This window comes from Balearica regulorum, chromosome Z (genome assembly GCF_011004875.1).
Source record: "Balearica regulorum gibbericeps isolate bBalReg1 chromosome Z, bBalReg1.pri, whole genome shotgun sequence".
NCBI classification, from domain to species: Eukaryota; Metazoa; Chordata; class Aves; order Gruiformes; family Gruidae; genus Balearica; species Balearica regulorum.
The window spans coordinates 21,546,204-21,565,045 of record NC_046220.1 but is presented as its reverse complement, the minus strand read 5'-3'; the positions used below and the strand labels follow the sequence as shown (position 1 = coordinate 21,565,045).

At 40.7% G+C, this 18,842-nt stretch overlaps 1 protein-coding gene across 3 annotated transcripts in view; it reads left to right on the top strand.

Moving 5' to 3' along the window:
• ZNF608 (zinc finger protein 608) overlaps positions 1–18,097 on the top strand; it is an 88,669-nt gene extending 70,572 nt beyond the window's left edge. For 2 of the 3 annotated variants that reach the window (XM_075740252.1, XM_075740253.1), the window contains exons 4-10: positions 8,725–8,812; positions 9,282–11,733; positions 13,496–13,913; positions 14,475–14,647; positions 15,554–15,707; positions 16,969–17,050; positions 17,961–18,097. In XM_075740252.1, coding sequence (XP_075596367.1) covers positions 8,725–8,812; positions 9,282–11,733; positions 13,496–13,913; positions 14,475–14,647; positions 15,554–15,707; positions 16,969–17,050; positions 17,961–17,967 — 3,374 coding nt within the window. In that variant the 3' untranslated portion in view covers positions 17,968–18,097. Of the gene's footprint in view, positions 1–8,724; positions 8,813–9,281; positions 11,734–13,495; positions 13,914–14,474; positions 14,648–15,553; positions 15,708–16,968; positions 17,859–17,960 lie in introns of those variants that run through there. The other variant, XM_075740254.1, reaches the window with a different exon arrangement.
• The last annotated feature ends 745 nt before the right edge of the window (positions 18,098–18,842 follow it).

Below are 18,842 nucleotides of genomic sequence, written 5' to 3'. Positions count from 1 at the left end.
ATTAATTGCACATTTTCCTGTAAACACTGCAAACATGTGGTCTGACATTCAAGAGGTGTAACAGCAATTTATCCAAAAGTTTTCCTAGTCCTGCCAAAATCTAATCACTTCAATATAAATCTGACAGAAGAAAATTATACTGTGGCTTCATAGTTTTCAAAATCACCATTCTAAGTAGCCTGTATTTTAGTAGATCTATTCAATTGTGGATAAAGCCATTCAGGACCCAATCTGATGTACTTTCTGGGGTATTACCCAGTTTTCACTGAGTCTTTTATTGCTTTTTCAATGAATTTAAAATTTACCCTTGTACTTGATTACAACCATTTGTTTCTCTTTCAGTTCTCCATTTGCATTTAGCTCTTGCTTATTGGTTATTTGTTAGGCAGACTGTCTTTGGAAGAAACATACACTGAAAAAATTAGAGTGGCATTGTTGTTATAACTGATAAAGGACATAAGCTCTTTGAATAGATGCTGCCCTGTTTTCCAGAGCCATCCTGCCTTTAGCATTTCAGTCATAGCTTTGTCCAGAGGCACTACCATTTCAGCTCACCCTCAGCAACAAGTCTTCCTAATGTGCTGTGTTTTGTTGTCTACAAAAGCTGAAAAAGGGTAACGTTACTAGGGAGGCAAGGGAAAGAAAAGAAACCAGAACTTCTTTTAGCTGACCATACAGCTGAATATTGACCAACTGTCTTCATGAGAAAGAAATAGATGGTGGTGAATAAGCTAGAGTCTAGTTTTCCAAGAAGCTCAATGTTTTTCCCAAATCAATACAGCTCATCAGGCTTCAGAACAAAGGCAGCGGGAGACGTGACAGTGATGGAAGGGATTGTGTGTTCTTTTGTGTATTAAGCACATGGGCTGATGGGGAAATGGGCCTTCTTCCATTATTTCAGGATTTGTTCTTCTATACACTCTGGGATAAACCTCTAGATTAAGAAAATATATTCCAGTTATTATTAAGTGGGATGAAAAAATAGTGTCCTTGATAGCCCAACTCAATAGCTTTGAAAGGTACTCCTCACTGTATAATTGCTAATTCTTTTCTGAATGCAAATTGGAGTATGTAATGCAAGTCCGGGCAATATATGTTTTGTTTGTATATCATTAAAGCTATAACACAACTTTTTCAAGCTAAGGTGGTGGTTGCTACTCTGAATATATTGTACTGATGACTTCATAATGAAGGGGAGAAAGAAAGGGCATGCCATTTGAATAAAGTATGTGTGAAATGTAGGTTGACATTACTCAGGAATTACTGGAAATCACATAGATAATGAACTGAGTTTGTTATGCTGTTGAAGAAGCTTATGTTGCAGTTTATGTGGCTAGAGTAATGTCAGCCTGCTTTAGCCACCAGCTGGGCAACATTAACTAAAATAGCAGGTTTTAGCTTCTCAGCCCTTTAACCTTTAAACTTACTATGCTTTCATAAGGTACTAAATTACCACCACAGCTAAGCATCTCAAAGGTTTATGACTGTAGCAGCAGTATTTCATTATGCTTCTTTTCCTTAATGCTATCCAATCTTCCCAGCTTCATTGCTATACAGCATTTGTTCAGATAAAGTCCAGTGTCCAAGATGACTAATTGCAGATCTGTGCTCCAGGTGGTTTGATTACAGGATGTGGTTAAAGTGACTTCTCAAACATTCAGTGCAGCAGTATGGCTCTTTAAAAAACAAAACAAAACACCAAAAAACCCCCCCATCAACAAAACCAAAAAAAGCCCACCAGTCTTGCATTTCCAGGCCACCTGACAGTCATTACATTCTCAGGCTTGCTGATGTTGATGTCTGTTACATGTGCACCTGCTGTAGATGTAGTTAAGTTCTTGTGCCATGCTAGACAGAGAGTGTGATTAAAGCAGTAAATAAATTGTATGTCTACCAGATCAGTATTCAGTGTAGAAGACTTGACTTTATACGTAGAATTTTTACCGTTAATTTTAGATTACTTTCTTGATGGAAGCAATCAGGGAGAAATAAGCCATTTGCATTGCAAGTCTAATATAAACATTGTTCTGTGTTTTTTATGCCTGGCAGAATTGCAGGTGTATATGTGGATCTGGGATTGATGACAATGTGGTGGATGTTGTGAGGCAAATGAGTTATACTGCTCTTACTAAAGCAAAGTCAATGAAAAAAGTTGAGATAATCCTAAGGTTATAGATTTTCATCTTATGGCTTTTTGCATTTCATATACTTTAGTTACTGTTAGAACAGTGATGTCAGATATATGTGGGATTAAAAAATTTGCAGTGCCAGGTGCAGAATAAAATGTGTTTAATCCATGGTGGTGGAGTACTCACTGGTGACAGATATGCCATGGTTTGGCTATCCCAGGCATGTCTGTGTTATTTGTACGTGGCAAGGTTGGGAATTGGGAAATGGAATTTGGTTTGCAAACAAATTTGTGGATTCACTGACCATAAAGATACAAGGAGTTGATTTTGCTGTAATGTTACATCAAGTGATGATGTGATGCCTTCTCAATACTGAGAACTGCATTTCAACCTTGAAGAGCTGCTATGCCACAGGAATATTGCTACAAGAATTTGTCATATTGAACTTTTAAAGAAGTACTCCTATAAAAATTACTACAAAGCATAGTATACTTTGGTAGATCTTCCTCTGGCATCAGCAGAAGTTGTCTTAAAATAATACTCAAAATAGCAAAGACAGTAGGCAGAACTGTTAACCAAATGGGAATTTTGAGCATGTAGGACTCCACTTATGTTTAAACATAAGTGACTTATGTGACTTTTTACATATAAGTCGCTTCTGGTGACTGAAAAGCAAACACATGATTCCTAGTTTTAGAAGATCATTTAAATATTCAACAAATCCGTTACAGAAGTGTTCAGAAAGACTTTGTGCAGATCTGCATTCCCCAGAATTCTGCAGATACTTTTGGCCAGATTTCTCTGCTAATAACAGAGGGAACAGCTCCTTTTACAAAAAAGAAGGCGCTACCCATTCACCCGTTCAGATAACTGGTCTTTTGAGTTTTCTGGGAAAATAATCAACTTGAACTAAAACAGAATTTTGTAGCAGTTGCTGTGATCTGAACACAAAAGCAGCCTATGCTGTAAACATTAAGTCAGGATTTCCAGTCTGAATAATTGAGCTATGTCTACTTATATTGGAATTTGAATGTGTTTGTTTTCTACAGCCAGTATTTTAAAAAACTGGGGCCTGCATTTAAGATTATTAATGTGATAATTTGATTCCTAACCACATGATCTCATTTTCAAAGTTTTGAATACAAAGCATAAAAATTCTTGGCTTATGTTCATTGCAGAAAACAGAGTCAAGAAAGCAAAAGGATTAGTATCTGCTTTAGACTAGATCCTTCAGTCTTTTGTTATTTAGATGAAGGAACATCTGCAAGAATGTATCCTGTTAGATTTGACTAGATCCTTACAAGCTTGATGTGGCTGCTAGAAGTGCAGTGTCAAGGTAGTCAACATGAATGGTACCCTGGCTTGGTACTGAAGATGCCAGCACATCTGCATTTGTGAAGCTGACTTTAAAAGAGAAAGGCTCTTTTTTAAAACAGTGAACAATGAATGTAGTTAGTTCACTTCCAGTTTGTCATGGCATTTTTCACTCTATATGTTTAGTTAATAGTAAATAGCCAATTTTAGTTCTGGTCTGTGTTATGCAGTCACTGAAAAGAAGGAAGGGAGGGGATAAGAAATAGAACAAATGCATCACATCCACAGTACTCATAAAAAGTGCTTCTTTCTCTAGATTTCTGAAAATTAATTTATTACAAATCACTTTTGTGACATGTGACCTTTCATTCCATAATAAAATTCAAGTACAAATTGTCACAGTTATTTGTACAGATTATCACATTATATCTATCAGAACAGCTTATGTAAAATGGTTTTGTGCTCCTCTGGGCATGTGTTAATTTTTTTCTATCTGTTGTTGGGTAATTTTTTTTTAATAATTGTGGTTATGTACGTGATGAGTAAAGAAAAAGCTCATAATGGCATGTGCACTGTGAAGGAAAACAACAAAATACAGAATCTTTTCTTGCTCCTAACAAGCTAATGACATTCCCCTTGATGTTAAAGGAGGGACTCTATTATAGTGGTGGGCACTACGTAACATCCTGTGTGCACCTTTGCTGTGCATTAAGGCTTTTGTGTGTGATCCTGCCTTGGCTAATAATGGATTTCAGCAGAAAAGATGCTGACTAGTGTAGGTGAACTCTAAAACTCCTAGGCAACATGACCCCATTTTCTTGTGTTAGACACCATTTTGCAATTCCTACAAATAACACATTCACCACTTACTGTGTCTACTCCTTAAAGAGTGGCATGGGTAGCAACTTTTGAAATTTTCATTTTCTTATTCTGCTTTAGTTTATGATATTTGACACTGAAGAGTGCAGAGGATACTGCTAATTTCAGATATGCTGTAACTGTGAATAGTTATGTAGTTTGCAAATGGAATGATAAGCCAAATTAAATTTACATTCTCATTTTGGAATAAGTTTTCCTCTATTACATCCAAATCTTGTGAACTCTGCTGTGGTAATTGGAGAAACTCTTGAGTTGACACCCTTACTTGGTGGACGAAATATTTGCATGTAGTCTAAATATATTCACTATTGTTTCATCCGACCACACAAGAACAGGATTAGGTATTTGGCCAGATTTCCTGAATTGGAATCCAGATACCCTCACGTATGCTGCATTACAAGCATCTGAATTTTTCTCCTGTTCCTCATAAATGGTTACTTTAAACAGTTTAGCCTCCTGGGCTTTTTCTTAAGGTGAAAAGACATCGCATATATTCAGACAGTACAAAATCTGTGGGTTCCTCAGACTGCCTTTGCATTTTCACTCTTGTTCAGGCAGTGGTAAATAAATAATTGTTACATGATGTGGTTAGTCTAATGTAATGAGAGGTCTCATTGCAGGGACTTCTTAGGCCTTGACACAGCCCCAGTGAGGTTTGATCCTGTATGTGATATGTTACTTACTTTGTCAGATGGAAGGAGTATGTGGAGAGCTATGCCCCAGCATATACAGGCTCAAAAGAGGAGTTGGGACCACTTAGAGAAGAAGGGTTGGTGCATCCATGGCTGCACACCCACTGTACTCAGGTGCAATACTCAGAGGTGAACTGAAGACTGCTGTAGCACCATTTGAGTCCTGCTTCTGAGACAGTGCCGAGAAGCCGCAGCAGAAGTTCTTGTCTGGAGCTTGAACCCTGTACCAGGACAAGTATTTTGGATCAAAGAAACCTGTAATAGTACACCCTGGCTGGGTGCAGCAAGAATAATCCTTTCTCTTCAGTAGTGCATCCAATATATAGTGTGGACCTTTCTCATCTCCATTTTCATTTTCCAGTGCTTTGGTCTAATAAGCCTCCAGCTGCATGTTTCCTTAGGGGTCAGTCCTACCTCCCATGTTACTTAGATTCTCTTGACCCATTTCTAGGTAATCGTAGAAGATTAAATGAGCTACCTTCACTGCCGGTTCTGTGGAATCTTACCTGTGGCTGAGTAATGTGCTGTTCATTAGGGAAACGAAATCTACTCCTTGCCACAGTTATTCTAAGGCAGCATGGGGATTAATCTTCCCTCCTACTTACATACCAGGGCCTTTGCTAAGACTAACAAACTTACTGAGACGCTAAATGTAACTGACTTTAAGGGAGGAACTTACTTGTGTTGCTTTTGAAGTATTGACTTTCTTACAGTGGAAGGTCATTTGAATGTCTTCTAAGAATTACTGAAATGTGTATTGATTTCAGAGGGTTTTATTATTATATCTACTCCATGCCTTCTACTTTGCCCTCTTTTCTATTAATAGGTAACAGACTATTCCTAGGTCCGTTATATCCATTAACAAATAAATAAAGTGCACCTAGAGATAGACAGGACTACAAGTATTGAGGAAGATGGAAGACTTACTTAGGAATACAACTTAATTTAAAAAAAAACAAAACAAAACACAACACAGAAAACACCACAAACCCTAACAATTCCATTTTAACAAAAGGGTAAGGGTGAACTGGCTAGTGAAAAATGAAGGGCACAGTTAATTCTCCGGTAATACTCTGTGGGAAGTCACAAAGCCCTCCTCGCTTTGTGCATTTAGGAGATTGGACAAACACTGGTAAATGGACAGGAGGGAGCAATTGTGCTGCTGAGGGTAGATGGGCTGCATGACATTAATAGAACTTAGCGATGGAAAATACCCGTGATTTTCAGCCGTAGCATTATGGAGTCACAGCTGACAAGCTACTGAGGTGCAAGTGGAGCATCAAAGTTACCAGAGAAACCCCTCTCTAGCGTGCGAGCAGCAGATGGGAACATAGCTTGGAGTTGCTTGTTGTGAGAAACCCCATTTCCACTGACAAGCTTTTCCTCTGCGGATCTACTGACGTGTTCTTCTCTTCACGATTTTGCCCACACGTTTTGAGAAGGTGTAGAGGTTTCAAGACATGGCATGATTTCAGCACTCGAGGAAAAGGACACGGCGTCTACTCTCCCAGAGCCAAATGCTCCCCTCCGCCTTGGCGCCAGTGGCAGAGGCGCGGTGGACGCGCCTGCTCCGCTCCCGGACGGGGCACCGTTCCGGCGGAGCCCCCCGGGCCGCCCTGGGGCCCTCGGCCGCAGGAGCCATTTCCCGCCGATCGGACTCCTCCGTCCGCTCGCCTTCGCTCACGTAACACCCCGCGGTTTCAGCGCCGTAGGGCGCGGGTGCCGCCTGCGCAGTGCCGCAGCCGCGGGCGGACGGGCGACCCAGTTCCCCGGCGGGGCTCGGCGCTGCCCGAGCAACTGGGCTACAGGCAGAGCTCCGCGCTGCCCGCACCGCTCCTGCCCGCGGGCCGCTGCTGCCTGCACGCGCCTCCCCACCCCCACCCCGCCCGGCTTCTGCCACCAATGGGCTGGCGCCGGCGGGAGCCGCTGAGCGGGGCGCGGCCAATCAGGAGCCGGAGCCGGCGGCGGGCGCGGGCCAATGGCGGCGGGGGCCGGCGGCGACCGAGGCCCCTCAGCGCCGGCGGGCGGGAGCGGGGCCGATGCGGGCAGGCCCCAGCAGCGGTGTTACCGCTCCGGAGCTCGTTCCGGCGGGAGCAGAACGTGCTTGGTTTTATTTTTTTTTTCCTGGCTTCCAAGTTTGCGTAGGTCGTAAAAACACGGCATAACGATCTAACCTTAATCCTTCTAGGTATTCAAAGCCTGGCTCTGACCCTGGGTGGGAGAGCCGTTTATCTTTGCTCCTTCGGAGCATTTCACCCCAGCACACGTAATTTTAGTGGCCTTATCGTAACGGCAACTTAAAACCATATGGGGAATAATTTTCAAATCTACAGAGAATTTTCAAGGAAATCCCTTCTTCCTTGGTACCTCCACTAACAACACTTCAAATATACTTCCCTGCTGTTAAAAGGCCCCTAAGGAAATAAGTGGCTGTTTGCATGTTTACTTTACCTTGGTGCTGCAGAGAAGGATCGTATTAGTGCAAAATGAGAAATCACACTGGTAGGACAGAGCAGAAAGTCTGGCTGGAAACGTTCTGGCACAGTGCCCTTATTATATCTCTCACAGAAACGCTACAGCCAGAACAAGGGAAGTGTAGAGGAACAACAAGTCACAAGGCTGGCAGCTGCAAGTTTGTGTATTCATGCCTCATAAATTGGAACTGTTTTGCATCACGCCTTTCTTTGCTAGGTAAAATATATTTTTTATTTCAGTGTATGTTCTAATGAGAAGAGATGGCTGGTTCAATGTGTTTGTCTGCAGAAGTTAATGAATTAAAGGGGTCATTATGCTGGCTACTCTATAAACATGATGATAAATTATGTGAAGAAGTGTTTGAGGGCAACCTGAAAATGTTTGAATTACATCCCTCACATTTATTTCATTGTTACTTAGGATACCCTTACCATGCACACATTTTACAGGGATAATTAGAATAAACCAAAATTAATAGTCTGTTTTAGGTGGGCAGATGAATTTACATTTATTAAAAGTCATAAGTGGAAAAGCAATTAAATTACGTTTTTTAAAGGATCCATCTTTCTAAGTATCTGTATTGCCATTCCTCTTAGCTTTACTGTATGGTTGTGGTTCCATGTCTAGTCCCTTGCTTTCCACAGAACAAAAACCAAGATAAATAATACACTTTTCCATCTATATCAGCTGAACAAAACTTGCAGTGCATATGTGTGTGTGTTTGTGTGTTTGGATATATGCAATTTCAAAGCATCATTATCGTATTGTTCAAAGCAAAGCAGATTCTTCTCAGTCACCTACTGATTTAAACACCCTAACTGGTGCTTAGTTTATGCTGGCTGGCTGCCAAGTGAAAGCAATTATGTGCAATAATAGCAAAATTAAGAGGTGAGTGTTGCTGTTTTACAGCAGGACATGGCAAAGCCCATTTCCTTCTGTCAGCTGTATCTTGATTACACACACAGTCACACAGGCACACACTCTCTCTTACACGCATACACATGCACATACACTCTCTTGTTCTTTGTCGTTTGCTGTCTTTCCTGTGGGTTTTAACTTGAGGTCACTGAAACCAGAAAAGAGGAAGAGGATAGACCACAGCGTTTGAAACCAAATGAGAATAAAGCTCTCACTTTATGGGGAAGGAGAGAAAGAATGAAAAAAGAGCAAAACAAAAAGCCTACCCCAATTATTGTTCTAACTGTGATAATACTTTGTTTTTCTCCCACTGGCAGGTGTCCTGGTGGTAAATGTTACGTGGAGGAACAAGACTTATGTGGGAACACTGCTGGACTGCACAAAGCATGACTGGGCCCCTCCTAGGTAGGCAATCATTTTGAGTCTGTTTCTTCTCTGCTGTATTTTCTCCCCCAATCTCTGTCAAGAGACTGTACAGAGATTAATAAAAACCAACTGGTTATAATTGAAAACATGCACCAGTGAAACTAGTAATTCTCTGTTCCACACTGAAATGTGGGGTGGGAGTTTTTGTTTCTTTTTGTGTTTCTGAGAGAGAAGGGGAAATGAATGGGATTCAATCAGAGGGCAATGAATTTAAAAGCGCGTTTCTGTAAGTTTGGAAAATTTTTCTCTCCATTGTTCTAATTAAGTGGTCTTGTTCTTAACGTTTTTGTCCATTTTTAATGACTTTCCCTTTAAGACTGTAGCATTGTCATTTGGAAGAAGCACACCTTTCCTTTAAGATGTATGAAGGTTCTGTTACGGGAAGTGGTGTTTTGGTATTTATTCAGTTCACAGCTCCTGCTGATGAAATCTGCTCTTGTTTATGTAGGTTTTGTGAATCACCAACAAGTGACCTGGAAATGCGTGGAGGACGTGGCAGGGGAAAGCGGGCAAGGTCCGCTGCAGCTGCCACTGTGCCTGGGAATGATGCGAGTTTTGCAGAGTCCAGGGGACTTCAGAATAAAAATCGAGGTGGTGCCAATGGGAAGGGGAGGCGGGGCAGCCTTAACTCAAGTGGGCGCAGGACACCCCCAAACTGTGCCATGGATGAAGTCAAAGCCAGCCCCTCATCCACAAACAAGAGAAAAACTAAGCCTCCAATGGAGCTAGATTTGAACTCCAGTTCAGAGGACAATAAATCTGGAAAACGTGTTCGTACTAACTCTAGAAGCACTCCCACCACCCCACAGGGGAAACCTGAGACTACTTTTTTGGACCAAGGCTGCTCTTCTCCAGTGCTGATTGACTGTCCTCACCCCAACTGCAACAAAAAGTACAAGCACATTAATGGACTGCGATACCATCAGGCTCATGCACATTTAGACCCAGAAAACAAACTGGAGTTTGAGCCTGATAGTGAAGACAAAATTTCAGACTGTGAGGAAGCACTGAGTAATGTGGCACTTGAATGCAGTGAGCCAAGCACAAATTTGCCAGGCTTCGATCCACTAAAAGCACCGACATCTCCTTCCTCCATGACTACCCCAGGGACCCCGAAGGGAAAAAGGGAACTGACCAGCAATGGCCCCGGTTCAGTTATCAGTTCCAAAACTGGCAAGAATTCTGGCAAAAAGAAGGGTCTGAGCAGTGAATTGAACAGCCTTCCAGTAATTTCTAATATGGCAGCCACACTGGATAATTGCTCAGTAGCAGATGGCAATTTGCAATCCGAAATGCCGAAATTGGAGGCTGAAGGGTTAATCGACAAGAAGAGTTTGGGTGATAAAGGCAAGAAAGCAAACAATTGCAAAGTGGATAAAAACCTTTCCAAACTGAAAACAGCCAGGCCCATTGCCCCAGCACCAGCACCGACTCCTCCCCAATTAATAGCTATACCTACTACAGCCTTTACAACCACCACTACAGGGACAATACCGGGACTGCCCTCTCTAACAACTACTATTGTTCAGGCTACACCAAAGAGCCCTCCCTTAAAACCTATTCAACCAAAGCCCACAATTATGGGAGAGCCAAGCACTGTAAACCCAGCTCTCACATCACTCAAAGACAAAAAGAAAAAGGAGAAGCGAAAGCTGAAGGACAAAGAAAGCAAAGAGACAGGAAGCCCCAAGATGGACTCTAAGCTGGGAAAGCTGGAGGATTCAAAAGGGTCTGGGAAGGACTTAACTGGACATTTTTTAAAGGACCATCTCAACAAGAATGAAGTGCTAGCTAATGGACTGTCAGAGTCTCAAGAGAGCAGGATGGCAAGTATTAAGGCTGAAGCTGATAAAGTTTACACCTTCACAGACAATGCGCCCAGCCCTTCCATAGGGAGTGCCTCCAGGATGGAATGCAGCACTTTGGTGAATGGACAATCTGCCATGGTGCCACTGCACGTGTTGACACAAAATGGCGCAGATAGTGCGGCCGCTAAAACCAACAGCCCTGCTTACTCGGATATTTCTGATGCGGCTGATGATGGTGGCTCTGACAGCAGGTCAGAGGGCATGAGGTCAAAGGCCAGCTCTCCGTCGGATATTATTTCTAATAAGGATGGTGTTGTAAAAGGACATTCTTCAACCGCAGCACAATCAGCTCAAGCAAAAGAGTCCCATTCTCCCTATTACCATGGCTACGATCCTTATTATTCCCCAAGTTACATGCACTCTGGACAGGTCAGTGCCCCAGCAGCTGGGAACAGCAGTACCCCACAGGGACTGAAGATCAAAAAAGAGGCTGAGGAAGACGCTGAAAAGAAAGAGAAGGCAGAACCATCAGATGCCAAGAAAAGCGAAAACACTTCCTCTAATTTGCAGCCACAGCACCAGTCAGTAATAACGCAAAGACACCCTGCACTTGCTCAGTCACTTTATTATGGACAGTATGCCTATGGGCTCTATATGGACCAAAAGTCCTTAATGGCCTCTAACCCTGCTTACAGGCAGCAGTATGAGAAGTACTATGAGGATCAGAGACTAGCAGAACAGAAAATGGCACAACCTGGGAGGGACTGTGAAAGGAAGAATGACCCACCCCTGAAGGAGATTGGGAAGGATGACAACAAGCAGAAGAATATTCCATCTGCCACTATTTCAAAGGCCCCTTCAACTCCAGAGTCCAGCAAAAATAACACTAAAATAGGGTCATCAGTCCCTAACAAAGGTGAGGAGACAAGCAAATCACAGATCCTTTCCAATCACCAGCAGCAGCTTCAGTCTGACAGTTTCAAAGCCAAACAAATGGAAAACCACCAGCTCATAAAGGAGGCTGTGGAGATGAAATCTGTTATGGACTCCATGAAGCAAACAGGAATAGATCCAACCACAAGATTTAAACAGGTAAGATGGAACAAGGAAATGGAACAAGGGTGTCTTGGTTTATCCTAAAGTCATGTGAGATTTTGTCCCTGATTCTGATAGGTTTTTACTTTTGCAGCCAAACAAGCTCCACCATCCTTTTTCGTGCTGGATATAATACAGTAGTCTGTGAATAGACCAATAGACCTTTCAGTTGAGCTGTTTGAAAAGAAAAAAGAAAATAAAAAATCTAGCAAGGTGGTGGCAGAACCCAGGCTTAAGACCTGAATAGACTATTTTAAATTACATGCATGAATAAAATAGAATTAGATTTCTCTTTTAGATGTAAATTCTAAGCAATTTGCTTAGTTCAGAAATGAGAAATTTCAAGCAAAATAAACAGCTTTCATTGTGAGAGGACTTAAAGTAGATTTGAAACATGGTTTGAAGTGTTTCTTTTTTTTGTTAAATGACAGTTGACATTTACTAAAGATGGGTGAGCTGGTTCTTTGAAGAGTTGGCTTGAAGCTTACCTCTTTATCTGAACCCAAGGTGGCCTTTTTGAAGCAGTTAAGTTCCCCTGCTCCTCAACCAACCCCAAGCCCCTGCAGACCTGCACAATGGATGAAATCCTCTCTCCACTGAAGTCAGCGATAGTTTTGCCGTTGACTTCAGTGGGACCAGAATTTCATCCAGTGGCTTTGTGCTGACCTTCCTAGATGTCACATTGCCTTCATTTGAGGCAATGGGACTGTCTCTGTGCTGTGAACCGGAGCCTTAATTCTTGATGCTTTCACGTTCTGGTGCATGGCACATCCCAGACTTCATCCTTATGGGTTGTCTTTCAAGATACGGTTGGGTCAGGTGAGTGGGAGTTAGAGAGCTCTGAAGGGAGTGGGATGGTGCAGCCCCGAGTAGATTTCTGCTGATTCAAATGAGTATTTGAACCAGACTGTCCAAGTGTCTAGTTGCATGCTTATGTTTCTGTTGCATGTGTCATAAATGTGTATCAGTTGGAGACAATGTTTACAATGAGCTCTTGCATATCCTGTATTAGAAGGAAAAGTCTCCCTGTTACTGACGAGTACTGATTTGGTGTAGTCTTGTAAGGAGCTCACCTACCTAATTCTATAACATGTTTATAAACTGGTCTATGAAATATTTTATGCAAAAATATGATATCCTGTATGTGTTCTTTAAACTGTGTGGTCCTGATCCTGTAAATACTTACACATGTGTAATTTTACAAACTTGAAATAAGACTGTCAGGTGAAGAAGTCTGCATTAATGTCTGACTTCCACTGATTCCTGAATGTTTGTAATATCAGAGGCAGGATTAGCATCTTTCCAGCTAGATCAGTTTTTCAGGTTCATTGTTCCAGGTAATCTAAGTGCCCCGGCATATCATTAGGCAGCTTAATTTTGTGGTTCACAGATATTTTTTGCTCTCTAGTGGGAAAATCTCTCTGTGGGCTTTAATTAAAATGTTTTATGAATAGTGTGGTCTCAGAACTGTGATGCAATGCATATGTATTTCATGATTAAAATAGTTAAAAGCATGAAGAAGGATATAAGATGAAGCAATTGAATTAAATTTTGATAATAGTCTCCTGCTCCTTCATGGGAATATTAGTTTGACTTTGAGCTCAAGGCACTCGTAGCAAGCAAACGTCTTCTCTATGTAATAGGGATACGTTATTAAAACAGCTATTAAAAATACATTAACTGAAGTATGGGAAATATCAATAACGATCTTATTTCAACATCTAAGTTCAGAACAAAATTTTTTTCTCCTCCATATTAGGATCCAGATTCGCGAACATGGCATCATTATGTCTATCAGCCCAAATACCTTGATCAGCAAAAATCAGAAGAACTTGATCGTGAGAAAAAGTTAAAAGAAGACAGCCCTAGAAAAACACCTAACAAGGAAAGTTCCCTGCCTAACCTTCCTGTCTCATTAGCAAGCATTAAAGAGGAGCCTAAAGAGGTCAAGCGTTCTGATTCTCAATCAGTGGATGAAGGCAAGATGAAAAACGATGATCGAAAGACTCCTGTAAATTGGAAGGACTCGCGGGGTGCTAGAGTAGCAGTTTCCTCACCAATGAGTCAGCATCAGTCATATATCCAGTACTTGCATGCTTATCCTTATCCACAGATGTACGATCCCAACCATCCAGCCTATCGTGCAGTCTCTCCTGTCCTAATGCACAGCTATCCTGGTATGTATTCTGAAATTTGCCTTGCACGTTAGTTAAGGTTTATACCCTCAAAGTGCAGTAAAGCCTGCATTTTAATATTTCTGTTAGTAGCTAGGGTAAATTAGAAGCTTCATTGGTGACATTTGTTTTGCTTGTGCTTCCACTAGGGAAAGTTCTGTAGATGAAACTGATTTAATACAAGATGTTCCTTTTATGAACTGTCACAGTTCCTAGCTACAGTTTTCTCAACCCTTGACAGTCCGCTATTGCTGTTAGACTGACAGATAGTTTATTGCCTATAAAAATATTCTAAGCACTTACTGTCAGAACCATTATAGTTACTATTCCTTTCACTTAAAGAGGACCCATAAATGTCTGAAATGGCTATCAGCTCAACCTTCTTTATAACCTCCATTCATCAGGGTAAATTACGTGAAGAAATTGAAGAGCAAAGATGCTGTTTGATAGTCACGTGATCCATTTTTGATGTTATCCTCTGTCCTGGCATCCCCTCCTCCCACCTTGATATAACCAAAATGTAAAAAACGGTAACTTGATGTGGTATTTATTGTTTACCTGCAGGGGCCTATCTCTCTCCAGGATTTCATTATCCAGTTTATGGGAAGATGTCAGGGAGAGAAGAGGCAGAGAAAGTCAATACCAGCCCAAGCATCAATGCAAAATCAACCACTGAGTCCAAAGCACTGGATTTGCTCCAGCAGCATGCCAACCAGTATCGCAGCAAGTCCCCTGTTGTAAGGCTTCATCTGTTGTTACTGAAGAGTGGTACATATGGGGAGGGGTAGAGAACATCATTTTAAGAAGCACATAGTCTGGCATCAAGCTCTGAATGCATGATTCTTCTTTATAGTACTGCTTAAAATAAAAGCAATTTATAGTCAGGATGCTTCCGTGGCATAAACTGCAAGTGACATGTATAACACAGTTCTGTGCTCAGAGTCTTCCTATCTTAAATTAATGGATTCATATAGAAACATAGATTCAGAGGTGCACAGTTTATTGCAGTTAAACAGGAAGCTCCTGTTTGGAAACAGATAATGAAATGAGAAGTTGGGCTGTGGGATTTGGTAATATCCGCTCCCTGTATTTGCCAAGAAGCAACATCTACCAAATAGCAGATTACTAGCCCGCATTTCTGAAGATTTCCACATTGGATTAAATACTGTTATTTTTACTTTTGGATAAGTTGGTGGTAGTTTTAATTGTGAGCAAGTCACTGACTCTGATTGTTTTTAAAAGGGCTCTCTTGCAATTCAGGCAGGCTTGATCCCCAGAGTGCATTAAATAGGGCTGAAGATTCATTTACATCAGCTTTCAGCAGCTCAACCAGGTTGTTCATGCATTGGCAAATCAGCCAAGCTTAAGGGAGCCCAAAACTAGAAGTCATCATGGTGGCTTCAAGCTGCAGTGTGTTGCCTCAAAATCTCTGTGCCTCAGAAAATCTTCCAATAGCCAGACACACCAGCTTTAGTTTGGAATCAAGTGCAAATAATCCAGTGGAGATATTACTTCTTCAGAAAAAATCAGTTTCATCATTTGAAATCAAAAGGTTGTTCACAGGTAATGGCAAGTGTGATTTTGTTGTGATTTTGTCCCTTTTAAAACTCTCACATCAGTTTTCTTTCACTTTATGTTACAAGCCTGTGGAAAAATCAGCAGCTGAGCGTGAACGGGAAGCAGAAAGGGAACGAGACCGTCATTCTCCTTTTAGCCAGCGGCATCTCCATACACACCATCACACACATGTTGGAATGGGTTACCCCCTTATACCTGGTCAATATGACCCATTTCAAGGTGAGCGGATGATTTCCAATGGTGGGATTAGCTTGCCTCACGGAGCTGTTATCTTGACATTGGAAATCAGGCCTATGTGAAGCATTTTAAATAGAGATCCCCTTGTTAAGTCAGAAGTGCTTTACATTTAGGAAGAAGGCTTGAAAATTCACAGCATGGACTAAGAGCAAATGAATAGCTTTATGCCTGAGAAATACCAAGTTTTGTTTCCAAAACTGGGTGTTAGAACATTATTAAAGATGTTACCAGTTAGGGTGTCATTCATGTGAATGTTTTGATTCCTACTGCAAACTGACATTAACTGGCTGAAAGGCAGTAAGAAAACTGAACCAAACAACATCCTTTTTGTATAATTAGGGTTGTGTAAGCAATGGAAGAAGTGTAGCAAAGACAAAAGCTTTTTATACTGAACATATTTTATGTACAAGGCGTTGCAGTCACAAGGGTTTGAGCTTGTTATAATTTGACCATCTGAAAGAGAACTCTTTGTATTTTGGCAAATGCAGTGCACAAAGTTGCAGTCAGGGAAAAAGCAGCACAGTAAGATACGATTCATTCTCCCTAGGTTTTATACCAGTCTTTGACTGTTTTTCTCTAACCCTGGACTCTAACTGAATTAAAAGGAGATTTCCTCCCATGCAGCAAAGTACATGCTGTCACAATTGGTGGCTAAATGACAGTAATTCATTACATTCACTTGGTGTCTCAGCAGTTATTTTTCCTGTGTAAAAGTCTTGACATTTCTCAGTTTGATTCAGTGATTCCATATGCCTTTTGGGATGCATTATGCTTGTTCAGTAGGAAAACTGCAAAAATTGTAAGTTATTATGAAAGTATTGTATTCTGAGCAGCTGGCATGTCGTTTCTGTAATTCACTGTGACTTTTGATTCTTGTTGTTTCTTGGTACCTATTATTTCTACTGAGCTTCCTATTCAGGAACTCATACAAACCACTTAGCATCATGCAGTGCAGTAGTTGGAAAGGAATATAATAAGTAGGGATACTGTATTTTCTTGTAAAATATCTACCAAGGACAATTCAGTTTACTATATGAGGGCATATTGATCATACTGGGCAGACTGTCTTAACACTGTTGCCTGAAATACTTGCCATTTATGTAGTGTTAAAACCCCATCATTTTCTGATGGTGGGGTTTTTTTGTCTGTTTGCCTTAGAGATGCTTCCTAACATTTCTCTGAGCACAAAAATCCAGTAAAACCAGAAGTATATCAACATTCCTTCCTTTCTTCTTTCTCTCAGGATTGACCTCTGCTGCCCTTGTTGCCACTCAGCAGGTGGCTGCACAGGCATCTGCATCTGGTATGTTTCCTGCACAAAGAAGGTAAATAGCCAGTAAATCTTAAATTATATATCTTAACATAGAGAGGAGAAAGCAAATCATTGATTTTATAGCCTGATGGTCTGCAGTTCCCTGTAGGACACAGTTTTTAAGGATGAAGAAAAACTTCGGACTTTTGGTTAATTGTAGTTTTATTCTCTTTAAGGTGACATTTCGTCCTTACATCCTTTAACTGTAACATACATCATTAAGAAGGAAGAATCTCTGTCTTCTGAGATTTTCCATAGACTTATGTTTTAAGGATTGGTATTAAGATAAAACAACCGATTATGAAATATAATTTAAGCTCCAGATTTTCTATAAAAAGGGGTTAAAGTTTATGTTCAGTTAGATCCATGTGCTACCAGGAAAACTTAAGATTTTACCTATTCTGCAAGTCTGCCTGGTTTGCTGATTTGGCCTTCGGAGAGGATTGCTTGGGAGCCCATTAGAGGTGACATCGTATTTAAGTTACTTACCCATTCCATGCGTTTGCCTCTTGGTTGTGTATTAGGTTTTCAGTAGAATTTACTCTTCAAGGATCATCCTTACTCATCAAGAGGAAAGAGACTCTTCTGTATTACAATGATCCCATCTCAAGGGAAAAAACCAAAGTATCCTTAACACTAGGTTTTCTTTCATCGCTGCCATGTTAAGCCTCAGAATTTAATGTATTAAATAGTACTGTAACATTCCATGGTTATGGGTGTCTTTCTGAAAGCTGACTCTGAAAACAAGCAACCAAGTAAGGCTCTTAGCGGGAATTATTTGAGTGAGAATATTTGAGGGACAAGGAGATGGCTTGGGATTGAGAGTACCATGCAGATTTCATTTCATGGTGTATCCGAGGTGCAGAAAAAAACCTCAGAGGAACAGATACTGCATACTAAAACATTCTTCTTTCTCTTTGCAGAGAATGATGAGTTTGGAGATGTACATTGTCATGTGACTGGATCACATGAGGAAGCGCTTTATTACAGACATCAGTTCCATGGTGTTAATTTGAAATGCCTTAATGGCAGGCAAAAACCAGTCATTTCATTTTTGTAAATTGCAGATTTTATCACAGAGTAACAAATGTTGCTGTAATTAGACTTCTGTTTTTATATATATATATATGCGTATATATATATATATACATATATATATAAAAATATATATATATTCTTTACTTTTTTTGTATCAGTACCAAGGCTCGCACACAGGGTCTGCTGCTACGTTGCGAACCACACAGTAAAAGGAGATATGTATTTGTCATGTTTAGAAAGCGTTAACCGCAAAAGGCTGTTTGTTTCTTTTCTCTTCTTCCTTTTTTCCTTCTTTTTTTTTTTCTCTTTTTCTTTCCAATTGTAAATAAATAATGTTATGTATCAGTGTGCCTGAACCTTGCATACCCTTCTGATATTTCCCATAAGCTCTCAGAGAGGCTAACTGTGATGACACTTTGGTACAATGTAGACGTCTATTTGGTGGCTCCTATTAAGATGCATCAGTGTAAAATGTTACTGTATTCACTGTTTCATTGTAATTGTGTATTGTGAAAAATATACCTTTGGAAGGCATGGGGATTCTAGTACCACAAAAACTGTGTTGTATATAATGTATAGATTTTAAATGGAGATAATGAGCATCTGTGAATAATGAAATGTCTTTTTTGATAATCTTGAATGGCAGATAACCTAATAGCCTGCATACCAGAAGACATCTGTGATTGTTCTATTACTTGAATAGTCCTGCAGTCTTTTTTTTAATGTTTACAATTGCCCAGTTTTAGAAGAGAGACTTTAATGCCATT